At 34.8% G+C, this 17,500-nt stretch overlaps 1 protein-coding gene across 3 annotated transcripts in view; it reads left to right on the top strand.

The window, feature by feature from the left end:
* The window catches only part of LOC144960825 (uncharacterized), a 367,389-nt gene extending 356,903 nt beyond the window's left edge, over positions 1-10,486 (top strand). For 2 of the 3 annotated variants that reach the window (XM_078894207.1, XM_078894201.1), the window contains exons 5-6: positions 6,758-8,019; positions 9,105-9,909. In XM_078894207.1, coding sequence (XP_078750333.1) covers positions 6,758-8,001 — 1,244 coding nt within the window. In that variant the 3' untranslated portion in view covers positions 8,002-8,019; positions 9,105-9,909. Of the gene's footprint in view, positions 1-6,757; positions 8,020-9,104 lie in introns of all 3 variants that reach the window. The other variant, XM_078894192.1, reaches the window with a different exon arrangement.
* The last annotated feature ends 7,014 nt before the right edge of the window (positions 10,487-17,500 follow it).

Genomic DNA, 17,500 nt, shown 5'->3' with positions numbered 1-17,500 from the left:
CTTTATGTTGATTGTCGTTTTTCTATTTTAGTTGTAGTATAAGAGAACATATAGGTTTTAGTTATTTGTTTTGTTTTGGTTTTTTATTGGTTTTTATTTTGCGCTATTTTCGACAATTATTATTACCAGTTTATATGTTAATTCAAAAGATTTCTGCAGCCATGAACATTTTAACATTGAACGAATTCAAATATAATGGTAATAGGTTGAGATATAAATGTTTTAGGTCAGATGATTATATCAGTAGTTTTAGGGGAAATGTCAGAATAGGCACGAGGAATGTTTGCGATCACAACACTTTTGCTACACCCCTGCGTCCGTATGCCACGAAAGCTCAGAGGTGGTGAAAGAGGCGTTGTTACAAGTCAAGTTACCAGCATAGGTCCCTTGTGTCGTTATGTTTTTTTCTTATCTTGCGCCTTTGTCCACAAAGCATCCAATGAGTTATCCTGTGAAAAGCGTTCCAAGCAATGATTACCGTCCATTTAACGCTAGGGAAATTCGAGATAAACTTTAGCTTCATGTGTCTTACTGCAATATGGGACATTCTTTTTTTTTACTTATGGCAATGATAATTGTGGTAGATTTATATAGGGATGTACGCCTAAGCCTCATTTAAACAATTTTGTAATAGTTTTGGACATTGGTATAGATGCTTGGATGAGTAATCAGTGCTGATGTTAAATGAATATCGGTCTTTGTCTGTCTCAGGTCTACTACCCTACTCTGGAAAAGCACGCATGTATTGGAAGTTTGGCCAGAAAACTCGTACTTCAAATATCAAACTTATAAAACTACCATTATCTTGGCAACAGAACAAAATACAACAAAAACCTATCAAACCGCGAAGTCTGAGGTCTGAGAGTTTTTTCAGAGTACGGCAGTGTACAGACTGAAGAATCGGTCAAACAATATGGATTCCAACTATTTCTCTTTGTCGCTGAGCAAGAGAAAATATTCAAATCAAATTCAACTGATAAGAGAAACGATTTTTATTACCGTGCAGTTTAAACTGTGTGACATAATTTTGATTGTCGAAATAGTTTGAAAACTCAATCGCATTGTTTGAATTGTATCGGCTTTTAGTCAAAAAGCTAAAATCAACACGCTTTCGATGTCTTTGGCAATTGCGCAATGTGATTAGAGTTATATTGAAGGTTCATCTCTAGATTTATTTTTTTTTAAGTTGTGTTCAAAAGACTGTTGGTGTTCAGATATTTCAGTGGCATTATAGTGCTGTTGCATGTCATCTTTACGATCAGAGATTGGCTGTTCTATTTGGGTTTTTTATGTTGTTGTTGTTGTTTGTTTTTTGTCTTTTTTGTATTGTTTTTTTTTTTTTGCTTTGTTTTTTTGTTTTGTTTTTTTTTTGCTTTGTTGTTGTTATTGTTTTGGGGTTTTTTTTTTTTTTTGGGGGGGGGGAGTTTTGTGTGTTTTTTTTTGTGTTTTTTTGTTTTTGTTTGTTTTATTTTGTTTTGTCTTGTTTTATTTTGGGTTTTTTGTACAGATTATTGTCAATATTTAGTTGCGCCAACCCAGTTTTGTGTTGTTTACTAGTGTTGTTGTTGATCTATGTTTGTTTCATTAAAAATTTTGTTTGAGCTTTTCTGCTTTTTCTATTGTTGTGGTGATTTTTTTTATTTTATTTCTTTTAGATTTTGATTTTAAGTTGCAATTTGGTTATTCGTTTTTGTTGTTATTATTTTTTTTTTGTTTAGAGTAAATTTTGGTTTAGTTACATGAATTATTATGTTATCCTTCTCAAGGTCTTCTTGGTTTTAAGTTTTATTTTAAATGATTATATTTCACATTTGCTTTGGGATTATTTGCCAATGTTTGTTATATTTTTTTAATTTTGATTCGCTTTGTCATTAATGTTATTTTGTATCTATCAGATTTTTCTTACCGATATAAACCGGGCGTATCATTTCATGGAAATATATAAGAAGTTAGGAAATGCGTAAGCAGGAATTTTTGATTGGTCAGTGATCCCTATTTTCGGCCTATAGCCTATAGAGAAAGCGACCATGACATATTAACTCGAAAGAATAAATTGAGTGCGCTATCTTAAGTTTTATATCTTGACCACAACCTCTCGTTAAATGTCGAAAACATATCACCTAGCTCTCGTAGAATGTCCAAAATGCATCACTAGATCCTTTCTATTATACTAGAAAGTAGGTCAAGAGAGAGTCATTTTTAAAGTAGGGCCAAATTAAAAATCAACTCGGTGGTCAAGTCCGAATAAAATTTCAATCTAATACAAATCGCAATACCTTTTTTAGTGTAGAATGGATATGCTTTTTTTTTAATTAAGGGTTTAATTCAGGCATCAATTTAGGAATAATTTGACATAGATTGAGCCTAGAGCGTTGGTTGTCTTAATTTTAGTTCCATCGTGTCCTGAAGGATAGAAAAACAGCTAAAGCCAAGTATTACTTTTAGTTTTTACAAAAACTCACTACGTTATATATTAAACCGAACATGTAGATAACTATGTGTCGCTCAAATAAATATTTTTAACATTAATTCTTGACATTGCTCACATAGCAGGACACTTGACTTAATGTTTAAAAACATAATGCATCATCTGTCAACAGAAGGATATTGGGTACTCTCAACTGTGTTTTAAAAATGTAGTCATTGAAATAGTCTGTGTTAAATCGATGTTAGTTCTGTGTTGTTCTAATGGATTATTGAAGAAAATGTGTAGTTGATATAAATAATCTGAAAGGAAAAGCAACTCTCATAACAAAACTGTAATTATTATGCGAATTAAAATTGTAATTTTTTATGTTCAACGAATTCAGTCTAAAACATGGCTTACAAATTTGAATCATGAAGTTATATAGCTTAATGAATACGTCTCTCTCTCTCTCTCTCTCTCTCTCTCTCTCTCTCTCTCTCTCTCTCTCTCTATCTATCTATCTATCTTCTCTCTCTCTCTCTCTTTTTTTTTCCTCTCTCTCTCTCTCTCTCTCTCTGTCTCTCCCTCTCTCTCTCTCTTATTCCCTCTCTCTCTCTCTCTCTCTCTCTCTCTTTCTCTCTCTCTCTCTCTCTCTCTTTCTTTCTTTCTTTCTTCGTATATTTCTCTGTCTCCCTTTATATATTTTGTGCTATACAGCTCTATAAGGAAAGTTATGATATTTGAATAAAGTTTATCAGCGTATATCCACAAATCGAAGTGTCCATAAGCTAAGAGCTTGTGATGAAGTGATTTTTGACAAAAGATTCAAATAACGATTTAGAAATTGCAGATACGCTGGAATTAAATTGTGATTTAATATAAATATCATGATTTTAAAAACAGTTGTAAAAATATAAGGCTATATTTGGGATATAACGCTTTCCAACCGATGTGCTGAATTAAAACAATATTATTTGTTTCAATAAATTTTATCAAAATGAAATAAGTATATAATCAACTATATATAAAATTATTCTTTTTTATCAGAGACCATTGACATAACATATCTAAAAAGAGATAAATGAAACATTCTAATTGAAGAAGCAAATTTTAAAATGAGTGCCATGTCGTATGGCTGTATTATAAGGTCCAACATATTAATTTTCCTCTTCCATTTTTTTTTCTTTACTTTGATTTCGCTTTTCCCTTTTTATTTCAAAATTTTTTCCAGGTTTTAATCTTTTTCCTATCACGTATTTCTTTCCATTTCTTTCAACATTTTAGAATTTCCCTGTATTTTCCCCTATAAATCCAATCAGCTTCCGTTCGGGCACCATACTGTAACATCACTTGGCCTTATCTGCTTTTGTGCTTGGTCACACCAGTTCAACGCCCCTCCTCCCTCCCTAGTCAAATCTGTGACGTCATGGCTTTTTGTGCTATTTCCGTTCAATAAGTAACATAGATAAACAATTCTCCGAAAAACGAAATTATTATTGTTTCAATATTATTCTAGTTAACTCTTTAGCGTCATGCCTGATATAGCCTTGACGTCATAAAACCATATTATATATTATATTATTTGTCAGTTCATTATGTCATATGCTTCTACTAGTGCAAGCGTAACAAAAATGGCTACGAATGTATTTCACACACCAGTTTGGGCATCATCATTTTTTATGCCACTCCGTTAAGATTTGTAATTAACACAAAACATTGATATCCTTGGAAGAAGCATTCTTGTGAAATATTTCTAATGGTTTAAAAACATCTTTGATGCATTGGCCATCACTATGCAACAACTTTACTGTTACCTCTTTACATTCGTTTATAAATAAAATGCAAAACAAATAGATAGATAGCACCGACGACGCAAGTTTATTTGTAAACAACAGCAATGATGCTATTTACAACCAAGATAGACTGGTGTGTGAAAGGTTTCAAAGTCACTAACCTTGATTGGCTTGTGTATGCCAAAATACCTAACCACATGAAGGTAGATTAATGTGAATTAAAAGTGTGGATAATAAACCACATATTATTATTATTATTATTGTTATTATTAATTATTATTATTATTATTATTATTATTATTATTATTATTATTATTATATTATTATTATTATTATTATTATTATTATTATTATTATTATATATTTTGTTATGAAGGTTACGTAATGTGTTATTTTGATGAATTGGTCGCACAACTTTCCTGTTAAGTATTCTTCAAGTATCACTCATCACGCTTTTATTATTCTTTCTTGTAAGCATTATTTACATTGTCGCATTGACGAGGATCATTGTAAATACACTTTGGAATTCTATTGATTTCACTCCGCAATACCCTGAATTTCTCTTAATCACTGTTAAATTATCCTGTCCCCAAGTCAATATATAATAGTGGTGTTGGTTAAATTGACACGGATAACCTTATTAAGTGTAATAATGAATGTATTATTGCTTGAAGCTCGAAGAAATAAATAACAATAGAAAACAAAATGGAAGATTCAACAAAGACGGATAATGTGGACGTTTCGGGTTTCCTCTTTATCAATAAAACATGATGAATGAAACACTAAGGACGAATGAGAGCTGGTGGGGGTCCTGACCGCCCATAGTGGGCTGGGGGGGGGGGGGGCACTTACTGTGTCTTCTATCCCCCTATATTTGTTTTCCAACGTACTTTCTGTCTTTGTCTTGGAACCAGATTACTTAGTTTTTTCATGGCCCTTACCAGATACCCAAGCTGGGAGGGTGACAGTCGAATCTGTAGTTAACGTTTTGGGAGATGATATTTTTTGTCTTGTAAATCATACCTTTTTATGCACTGTATAACTTTTGTTTTACATAGATATGATTTGTAAACATTTGAGTGTGTTCCTCTTAGTGGGGACATGTGCTTGTGTCAGGATGAGACATTTAGGTGACCTCAAACTCAGTTCACTGATGGTAGGATACTCTTGGAATCATTTGTTCCCTAGTTGAACCAATTCCCCTTTGTTGTACTTTTTCATGGGTGGTTTAATTATAAGTCTAGAACTTTTTACAATCCCATCTTCTTCCTTTTACTGGCGCTGATATGACATAAATGTGTCGCAAGCGCCGTAAAACCCTTAAAAACAAAAGACAACAAACGAACGAATGAGAAACGTGAGAATGCCGTAGTAGAGGTGAATGTTATTTATTCGTCGGGTTTTGTTGATAAAGGGGAAACTTGAAACGTCCACTTTATCTGTCTTTTTTTACTAAATTGAATCTTCCATTTCATTTTATATTGTTATTCATGTGAAATATAAAAGTAATACAAAAAGAAATATTATCAAAAAAGGAGGAAAAGATATCCCATCGTTTATTAAAACTGTCTAAAGTTGCCATTTAAGACCCACTTAACACGGTATTATTTTGGGACTAGGTACACATTAACGGGTCCGATAACCGATCGATATTATGGTCTTGATTTTACATTTTTTGTCATGGGCAATATTGAATACTAAGCACCTTGAATAATGCACAATATTTCATATTATGCGTTGTTTTGAAAGTATTTCCCTTACAACAATGAGCCCGTAAAAGTTTGAGTTGTCAAACCTGCAGAAAAGTAAACGCGGTGTCAGGGAAGGAGGGGGGGGGGGGGGGTATTTTGATACTGATCACTGGGCTGATACATTTTTGAATAAAGGACCCGAGTATAAAACGAATGCTTTAATAAAGGGAATGGCTAAAATTTTCAAGTAGATCATTTCAACTTTAAATTCACTTTTCTATATCGGGTTTACCTCAACATTAACCAGTTAACTGCCGTAATCTGGAAAAACACATATTTGAAAATTTGTCCAGAAAACTCGTCCTTCACATATCGATCGTTTTAAATGACACGCATCTTGGCAAAAGCTCTCAGAGAGTAAGAGTTTGAAAGCTTTTGCCAAGATAGTGGTCATTTAAATCAATCGATGTTTGAAGGACGAGTTTTCTGGCCAAATATTTAAAAACGTGTTTTTCCAGAGTACGGTAGTAAAGGGTTAAACCGAACTAAGTCGGTATGTCACTTTTTTCGTTAATAATATCACGAATTTTGTAGTTTTCTTTCCCTATTATTTACAACCTTTCAGTTAACCATCAACATTTTGTCACGTTTTAATCACACTCATAGATTTATATCCCATCTGTTTTACTGAATCTTTATAGTAATAACTGCCCCAGTTTTTATAGCCTATAATTTTACTAAATCACTTCAGTTTACTGTTTTACATGTTTGCAACATGAAATTATACAACAACAAAAAAAAAAGAAAGATAAACAATTCCCATTGACATTCCTTTTCAACTTCTCTTTCTTCAATACCCACACCAGCCCTAGATAGTGAGGCCCCTGACTACAATTCATCTATAGCACCTGACAACAAACTCTCCCTAGTCCAAAGATCCAGTCCATCCCTTCTAGATCCTTCCTTCATGTTTCTCAAGGCTTACCACGTCTCCGACAATAATTACCCTGGACAACAGCAAGCGTGCTGTGACAAAGAGGCCAATCTTCTCCTTTCTCCAGTATCTTCAACCACTTCCAACACCACAGATTCTTCCTTTCCACTTTCGGCAGGACAGCGACGTGCCCACTGGCGATATTTCAACGCCAATTCCCATCCTCAGTCCAACTGCGATAACAATATGTCCCAGTGTGATTATGGCCTACGGAGTCCTTTATACCGCCACAGTTCTTATCCTCTATCCCGACACCAGATGATGACCTGCGTCAGTATTGATTCGCCAGAAGACAACGACAATATCCTCACTCCACCTCCCAACAGTAACAATAACAACAGCAGCGGCTGCAGGCATAACAATGGTAATAGCAATAGCAGTAGTGGTAATAGTAGTAATAATAATAATAACAACAATAATAACAACAACGGCCACGGTCAAAACCGAAGGCCATCTCGTCGTCGGCTAAGACGTTTTTCTCCAGGTGTGATTATACATTCAGAAGGGGAGGAGGAAGAAGACGAAGATGAAGAGGATGAGGATGAAGACGCCGACGATGACGATGCTGAAGTTGAAAACATGGCCAACCATATGACGTGGCCGTCCAAAGTTGTAAGTCCCAACCTGGCAGAAGCTGTACTCAGCCCAAACAGTCAGGAGGGAGAAAGTATGCACGGCTCAACCTCAGGTCTTTCATCCTCCCCCTCTTCGGAGTCCATGTCCGATCCTCATTTGCTCAAATCATCGCCCTCCTCTGACGTCATCCCGAAACCGCCGTTGACTTCTCAACTCAGCGAAGACGTGACGTCACAGTCTCACAGCCTCTACGAGACTGCAGAATCGTTACCTGAAGATAGCGACAGCGGGCTGGAGCCCGTTATGGGTGACGCCTTTACAGAAAGTTCTTCCAGCGGAGACACTAAGCCCAGTCTGCCGTCTCAGCAACCTCAAGCTCGGAGTCAACAACCTCAACAACATCAGCAGCAACACCAGCAGCAACAACTTCTTGCATTGGGTTCTTTGAGCCCCCCGCAGACCAGTTCATCGTTTCCGTCATCAGAGAAGCTCTTGGAAGGCAATTCTAAAACGGCGTCATCTGATGGTACTAGTGGATGAACAGAATATAATACTATTGTAAGTATGTAAAAAGTACTTGTGAAAACGCGTCTACGAACTGAATTTATTATATTCAAAAGCTCTTATTTCTGACTTAATTCATGGAATGTTATTAAACAACTGCATATTATTATTAAGTTTCTGAAATATATTTTAATTATTTGATGGAGGTAAATAAAGTGATGCCTTCATTATTTTAACTAAGAAGAGAGGGTTGAATCTGTGTACTTCATGTTCTTCATAATTTATTCATATCTATCCGCATTCGATTGAAAATTCTCTCTCTCTCTCTCTCTCTCTCTCTCTCTCTCTCTCTCTCTCTCTCTCTCTCTCTACTTTAATTTTACATTTACCAGCACAAAAGAGTTATCTATATTTCCCTCTACACAGAATTAAAATTGCAGTATGACGTCATTGAATATTGCTGATTTTCCTTTGGTGTGTCACAGATTATCTTTTTAAGGTGGTTATAAAGTTGTATGGCCACGAGAGCGTGTCTAGCCTTTCAAATGATCTTTATTACCTCAGTCTTCTTTGTATTTATTTAGAGACCCGTCTTCTCTGCTTCTAGGGAAACACGACCTATATGGCTTGGATATCTCCATGTCGATGTGATGGGAGGCTCACATCATATGCAGGGTCTGAATGTCCTATATATTCCAGTCCTTGAGTCTTCGGTAAATTGTTTCATGATCCAATGGATAGCCTTTAAAAATATGAAGGATTTTATTGGGCAGTCTTTAACTCCAGTATCGGCCTCGCTCTGTAAGTTTCCGATTCTGGATAACTTGGCCCGTATAACCATCGTAGATTTGTTTTCTGATTGAAACTAGTTTCGATGGTATTCCATAGTGTTGCATTACTTTCCATATGACCTCCCTGTCTATACTATCAAAAGCCTTGTCTAAAACCACACTAATTTAATTTACAGTCTGATGTTATTTCAAGAGGATGAAATAAATATTTTTAATTTTCATATTCCAAGGGGCTCAGTTTGGACATGAGCTGATAACTGGCTGCCAAACAAAACCATTACAAATCGTGAAATTTTACAAGTTCCCTACATGGCTATTCATTTTTGTGTATTTTCATCTACTTTTCAGATGCAAAGTAAAAGTCTGCAAAGAGTGGATTGTGCGTTTTTGATTTGGAGAGCGAGAATCTGTGCTGATGATGTCGTTTTGACCTGACCGAAGATCGTGTGCGTGTGTTCCTGATCCTTGCCCTGCAGCGGCATTATGTCTGGGAATATTTTAATCAAAACTGTGCTACCCTTGCCCTACTGTTCTAGTCATAATCTTTTCTCTTATTTTCTGTCGATTGAAAAGGCTTTAGTTGCAATAATATCCTCTCAAAGTCACTTCCTCTTTTAGTGTAATGTGGGTCAATTGGTAGAAAGCGTAGTAGATACATCGAAATAACGGAAGTTTAATCAGAGAGCCAATACAGTACTTTATAGACTCTTTGGTTTCAGTAGAAAACAAACAAAACATGACTGAACCCTTGAAATCTTCAAGCTTCATACGCCAGAACGGATGGCACATGAAAAATAGAAAGGATATTATAAAGCGTCAACTTTCTGATCAATTGCAAAGGAGAGATGATTGACTATGTGAAAAGGCTCAAAATTGCATGATGTGACCTTTAATGATATTTGCAGTTACTGCCTTTTCCTTGAGACAGATGAAGAGAAATATTTGTCTGGATAATGAGAATAATCAATTATTTATTCCACCGTCTGACTCCCTTTGTTTTCCCTATTGTCCTTGCGAGTTGTTCTGATTAATTTACACCAATTTGTGTTAATGTCGTCACATGTCATACCTTTATTTACATACTCCATGAGTTTGGTGATGAAAATACGTAATCAAAAGAATTTTGTGTTGGTGTTATAACCCAAAAAAAAAATATGGCCGAAGGAATTACGCACTGACTGTAGTCAATTCTGTCGTAGTCTGAAAAACAAACAAACCGGTTTTTTATGACCTTCACCTTTCAAAAACTATCAAACCTGCGATTTATTGAAGTCTCTTTTACTACCACTTCAATAAAGTCGCTTGTTTGAGAATTTGGACAAGATTAGGGTCATTTTAATCAATCTATATTTGAAGGACTGGTTTTCTGGCCAAAATATTAGAAGCCTGCTTTGTTTGGGGTTTTTTTAGAGTAAGACAGAATGCACAAGGATTTTTCTATACCTATAAGTTATGCCAAGGAATTCGGGTCAATTCTCTATTTTAAGACATAAACACGTATTATCACATCAGCTTTCTTTAACTGGTTCGTCAATAAAAGAAAAAGAGGGTAAGAAGAAGTAAGGATTTCTCTTTTTCCAGGCTCAGACTTTTCATCTATCTCAGTTGTAGACTTATTTGACGTGCATTGAATTTTAAAAAATAGAATCACCAACGGTCGCTTTCGAGCTGTTGTTGAAAAATAAGGCAACCGTTTAATTACGTTATCCTTTACAAAACCTCAATAAAAAGTATAACTTGAAAATAATTTCGTTTAATTTCATTTTTGTTTTGTTATGAAGTATTTTTATTTGTTTAATTTTGTGTATGATACAGGAGTAACAAAACCTTCACATTACTAAAATCGCCAATATTCAGCCGCACCACTAAACATGTAGTAAACGACATTAAATTTATAACTGTAAGGATGAAACCCGTGTATTGTAAGAATATAGAGCCTTTTCCTTATATTCACCTTTACACCGTCATCGGCGGGTTTTGAACCTTTGATCATCATGTCACAATCGGAGTGCCTACACAAAGCTGTAATATGTTCTGATATATTCATTAATATCAAAATCTAGCATGGCATTTACCTGATTGATAAAATAAGGAAGGGGGGGGGGAGGGGGAGCTGAGTAAGACAACAAAACCAAAATATGAACATGAGGGTGGGGGTTGGGGGGGGGGGGGGGGGAGACAATGCACAATATACCCTTGGTGCCTAAAATTCTAATTCTCCTCGGATCACTTTCTTTCATAAGCAAAATTGAAACTTCTCTTTCGATGATTTTTAAGGTTTTGTGAATGTGCTATTAACTTCTTTCATACGTACCTAAATTTAGCACATTAGGAATGTTTAATACAAAAATAGATTACTCATTGGACACACTAAGTAGACCTGTGGTATTTACTTCAAGATATCACATAGAGGGCGTATACCAAATTCACTTCCAACAACATTGAATCAAGATCTCAAAAACATTCAAATATATTTAGAAACAACAACTGAAAAACTGATTTTCAACAACACAAGAAAACATCCAATTGCCTCACCACCTTAACACACATGATGACATTCAAAAGCTAACAACACTTGCACTGGGCAGACTTATGAAAACAAATCACCATAAAAACGTCTCTACTTTATGGACTTCAAATTGCAAACAGTGTATATTCTATTGAAACGAGAGATTTGGAAAATGCAATGTAGGTATCTAAATGTTATCTCTAGTTTTATTTATTTTTTTTGTTTGTTTGTTTGTTTGTTTATTGTTTTGATTGTTTGTTATTTTTTTGTTTGTTTATTTTTTTTAATGCACCCATTTCATTCCAGGTTGGGTTTTTCTTCGTTTATGAAAGCATCGTAATCAACCAAATAAATGCAATTCTTACAGAGCTACACCATACAACGCATCGCTGCATTTTCAATTTTGTCCAAGAAATGTTAGATATTCCCTCTGACTTAATCAAAACCAAAATAACCATTATTTATTCAAATTAAAGCAAAATGTTCATTTCACATCAAAGCAACATCAATGAAATACCTTACATTCTAAACAAACAAATAATTCTTACAATATTGTATTTTATTTTGTTTTTATTGCGGGGGGGGGGGGGGGGGGCGGGGCTGGTTGAGATTTTTTTTTTGTTTTGTATGTATGCTTGTTTTTTTATAAGTAAAATCGCAACCTTCAGTTTTCCGTATAATAGTTGATGTGAGACCAACTTGAGGAATTGATCACTCCAGTCCGAAGTGTACTCTCCCTACGAGCCACGATGTAGATTCCCAAGAAAAAAAATAGAAGTGGTAAACACCAACACAATGTGTACATATGTCTGATGGATAGGCAAATTGGAATAAGCTGGCGTATTCTTATTGTTGAAATGGTGAATATTTTGATTTGTTTTGAGAGTTATTTTTCCCCACGGCAGAAATGAGATTACAACAATTTGGTTAATTCACATCATTCGTTCATGAGTGGAGGCAAATATATTACTAGTATTATAAAGTGACTAGTCATTTAACCCGTCCCTCCCCACCCCCTTTCTCTCTTAAAAAATCATGTTGTTGTTGGAACTATAAATCATTGTTGTATAACTCTGGAACCAAAACAAAATTGTCTCCATGACAAAAATAAATCATGACATCTTGACAACAATATTGAGCTTGATTATCAAACCTCGAAAGAATTGCACCTGTCAAACTATGTCTGTCCAAACTCATTTATGTAGATAACATTATTATTATTATTATTATTATTATTATTATTATTATTATTATTATATTATTTATTATTATTATATTATTATTATTATTATTATTTTATTATTATCATCATCATCATCATCGTTATTTTTTATTATTACAATATTTGGCATCCACTCCAAACCCATCAAAACACTACTTAACTGGTCTAATGTATCTTTACCTACATTGTAAACCCTGTCCAGTACAGGTTGATACCGAGGCTTCCAATCTGGCAATATGAATTGGATGTTATGTTGATGATATCGATAATCACTTATATTAATATTTCGTTTCGATTGAACTCATGCATGACTTTTTTACACGTGTAACTTGATTGATTATGGATAAATACTTATTATTATCATTATTATCCGTATTGTTTGATTATATAATCACCTCAGTCGATCAGCATTTGGATTAATGCCTGATCAATTAATTCAATCAATTTTGATATGTTGAAATGTTAGGATGGTCTGTTTGATTTTATCTTTCATTCTTTCTCTATTTTTTTGTTGTTGGACACGTTTCACTATTTTCTCATCCATTTATTCTCCAAATCCTTTATCATCATTGGCATCACCACCATTACCATCATCATTAATCATTATCATCATAATCATCAGCCATCAACATCACCATAGTCTTGATCATCGGTCCTCTTCTTCTTTCTCGTCGTCATTCATAATCATCTTGATCATTACTGACTCTTTGTTATACTCTTCTTATGAATACTTCCACTACCATTATCGCATCACCATCACCACCATTATTGCATCATCACCACCACCACCATCACCATCATCATCATCATCTCACCATCAACACATCATCCTCACCACGACTATCATCGCATCATCACCACTACCATAGTCACACCATCATCACCACCACCATTATGGCACCATCACCACCACCACTATTGCATCATCACCGCCACCACCATCCCACAACAACACCACTATTATCAGCACAGCCTTCATACGCACCCCCCCCTCTTTACTTGCATTTATTTGTATATGTCGCCATATGTACATATGTTATAATCACACTGTACTCATAATTTGTAAATAACATTTGTTTTCATCTCTTGCACGCACTATTGATTCAACTCTAAACATAGTCTAAATAAATGACGAAATCCTACAACCAGCAGGGAATTCTAGTCATAAAATTAAATCAGAATTTTCTAGGGCCTAGATCTATTATTAAGAGTAATGTAAAAACTGTAAAGACGTTTTCCTTTAGTTCTAAGGATTGTGTGGCATAAAAAACTAATTAAAATATCGTGTTAATTGTGAATAGACGGTTGTTCAAATTTTCATTTTAACAGAGAGGTTTCAGAAAGTGGAGTGCCTTAGTTCAATATTAGGTAAACTGTAGATTTGATAAAAAATACAACATAGTTGTCTAAATGACACTAAGCTGCTAGAATAATATGTAGACTGTAAAAAGTAATAGACAAAATTAATATAAGAGCTTCGTTTAAAAAAAAAAAAAAGAACAAAATACCAGACACAAATGTTTCGGGCTCAACACCCTTCTTCAGCCAACAACAAAAATTTAAAATATAAATGCATTACTTAAAAACCCAGATAGACGGTAGAAGAATATCAACTCTCCGTGGGATTGCAGGAAATTTGTGTTGTCTGTTCATTGCTACAGATCGAGTCAAATTTCCGCACATGTGCATTATTATGATTGTGAAGACTACTCTTGTACCGAAGAGGACTGCAGTAGTTCTATAGGTCGGTTCGACAGGTTAAAGCAACCATTGTTCTGTGATTTTAATCGAAGACTTATAAGATCGAGCTGGCATATTGAAATGGAAGAAAATTTCCAACATTGGCATCCAATTGTAATGTTAAATATGTTACTCAATCTGATAATTCGTCGTTTTTAAAAACTCCATTTCTGGGCAAAAGAGTTCCATTTATGCGCACTTAATATCATTAGTAGTAGCGGTCCAAAATAAGTGCACTGTGCATCTTCCATTTAATGTTTTCAGTTGTGTGTAATATTTTGCTCTTTTTTATTTTCCAATGATCATTTTCAAAATGTGTTTCCTCTCATTAACGAACCAAAGTTTTGTAAATCATACATACTTACCAAGATTTTCAGCATAATCGAAATTGGGTCTGAATGATGAGGAAAAGGAGGTGGAGGAAGAGAGAGGGATGAATTCTATAGAGGAGAGGAAGAATGAGAGGAGGAGGAGCAGGATCAAAAGGTTGAGAGAAAAGATTTTATGAAGAGAGAGAGAGAGAGAGAGAGAGAGAGAGAGAGAGAGAGAGAGAGAGAGAGAGAGAGAGAGAGAGAGAAATTTAATTCTTCTCCACAACTCCTCCCCATTTTCATGTCAAATTGTTGGTCGCCTGACCATTAGTTCTGCCGTGCACTGGAAAAACACATATTTAGACATTCGCACTTCAAATATCGATCGATTTAACTGACCCTTGTCTTAGCAAAAAACTTTCAAACCTGGGACTTGGCGAAGTCACAGGTTTGAAAGTTTTTGCTAAGCGTCATTTACCGAAATCGACGATATTTGAAGGACGAGTTTTCTGGCCAAATTTCTAAATATGTGTTTTTTTAATATTACGACAGAGTTGTTATACAAATTTATTAAGTTACCATACAAGTTAATCTTTTTTTAAATTTTTGTTTCTTCTCTTGTTTTTTTTTTTTAATTTGTTTGTTTTGTTTTTTTTTTTTGTTTTGTTTTTTTGTCTTTTATCTTTATTAAATTTAATTGTTTTTTAGAAGACTTATAACTATAACTTTCAAGATTATGTATAATAACAATAACACCGGAGACATTTTAGAACAAATTCTTAGAATTGCTCAAAACCTACCTGCATAATATTAATATTAATAATTTTATGACTTTTCTAATGCTTTCTTTTTATATATATATATAAAAATCTCTTTCTCATTCTTACGACTTGTTTAACATGCAGTACAAGAAAAGTAGATTGGATTTGATGTCAATGTGTAAATTGCTATTCGTTTGATACTATTACTATTACATTGTGTATTATTATCGAAATGTATGCCAGGCTTTGTTACACTTATTACTTGTGTATTACTGTACTGTGTACAATGACGTGAATTGGTAGTGATCTCCTGTGATTATTTACGTGTATGATTTTATTGTGCGGAAAGAGGGAAAGAGAGAGATATGCTGGGGGTCCCACAGAGAGAGAGAGAGAGAGAGAGAGAGAGAGAGAGAGAGAGAGGGGGGGGGCAGGGAGGGTACAGGAGAAGGGAGCGACAGAAAGAAGAAAAAAAAAGGTGGGGGGGGGGGGGGAGGATAACATGTTTGCAAACGAGTAAGTCTTATCATAATAGTTTGGTTTGTGTGGGTTTTGCTTCGTATCCAAAGTTTGAACTTTGAACACCCACCGTGTTATGTGGTCTTCAGCAAGCCACCTCTCCCTGGCTCAAGACAGATTTCCACGTGAGGACGAATAAAGAGAACTTTATTATTATTTATTTTATTGATATGCTCCAAGGGGTTGGTGTGTGTGTGTGTGTGTGTGTGTGTGTGTGTGTGTGTGTGTTGAGTGGAGGGAGGGAATTGCTGTTTCGCAGGCCATTTACCATCGTAGCCAACCATTACTATCAAATCATAGCACGTGGCATTAAAGGCCACGTGATAAGAATGCAGAGAGGTGTCTTTTATGCAGACAGTGATGGAGTTTTGTGTGTCTGCGTATGTATTATACTGTTTACACACACACACATGCAGTATATATATAGATGCACACGATACACTCATAAGTAACTGTCAATATCACAATCAGTTATCAGTGGTCGAAATCACCAGGGGCATTTCTTTAAGAAACCCTTTAATTATTTTACGTTGGTTGGGTAAAAGTTCGAGGAAACCGTGTTCGAGGTAAAAAAAAAAAAAAAGTTTTCGAGGAAGGAATGGAATGAAAACAAAGAATAATAAGGAAAAAATTGGGACATTCACATGAGTTCGAGGAAATCGTGCTGGAGTGTAGATATACAAAATAACATAAATTGATGAAGTCTCCAATGATATGAAATCAGGGAAAACCGTCTGTATTAAAATGTATTTCAAGATCAGCTGTGACGATTGTGCTTTTACCAAAGGAAATGTTATGAATCTGGAAAAGCTGGAATTTAAAAACCTTGTAATCGGCAACATTTATTGTTAACGACGTGATTGAATGGTGACTCTTTTCAAATTATAGGACTTATTAATAAACTTGTTTTGGTTTCGGTTTTTTTTTTCTTTTTACGTTTTAACAAGAGCAGTTAGATAACGAATACTAGGGATTGGACTAGTTGGTGACAATTATTATTGCTTCAAATCGTTGAATAGGAAATATTCTCTGATATTATTTTGTTTGTTGGTTTTTGTCTGGGTTTTTTGTGTTTATTGTTTTTTTGGGTTTTTTTTTTTTTTTTTTTTTGGGGGGGGGGAGTGTTTGGTTGTTTGTTTTGTTTTGGTTTTGTTGTTGTTGTTGTTTTATTTATTTATTTTTTGTAGAGGCTCTGATAAACGACGATTTCTATTTCATTTTTATTCTATTTTGAGTCTTAATATCCACATGACGAGAGCTACGAACCCCGTTTAGCAACACTTGTTAAGCCTCAAAATTTTTAGCATGAAGATAATTATCTGAGGGCAGTGTAATACTACATCTGCTATTTATCGAGACAATGTAGAAAACCATCTTTCAAAGAATACCATCTTTATTTATAAACTACACAGAAAAGAGAACAATAATATTACTTCACGACAAAAATCAAACGTTACAGGGTGTGTTGTGACTTTCTGGTCTCCTTACTGAGATTGAGATACAGTCAATGAAGAAAACTTAGGTGGGAGTCTTTTTGACCTCCCATGGTGGGCAGGAGGTCACTTGCTGTGTCTTCTACCTCCCCCCCCCCCCCTTTTTTTTATGTCTGTCTTCCGAGTTGGTCTTTGCCTTTATCTTGGAATGGGATTACTTGGTTAATGTATAGTGTTGATTTTGGGAGA

This window comes from Berghia stephanieae, chromosome 1 (assembly GCF_034508935.2).
Source record: "Berghia stephanieae isolate SIO BIC M18660-M18661 chromosome 1, UCSD_Bste_1.3, whole genome shotgun sequence".
NCBI classification, from domain to species: Eukaryota; Metazoa; Mollusca; class Gastropoda; order Nudibranchia; family Aeolidiidae; genus Berghia; species Berghia stephanieae.
This window is presented reverse-complemented; position numbering and strand designations above follow the sequence as displayed.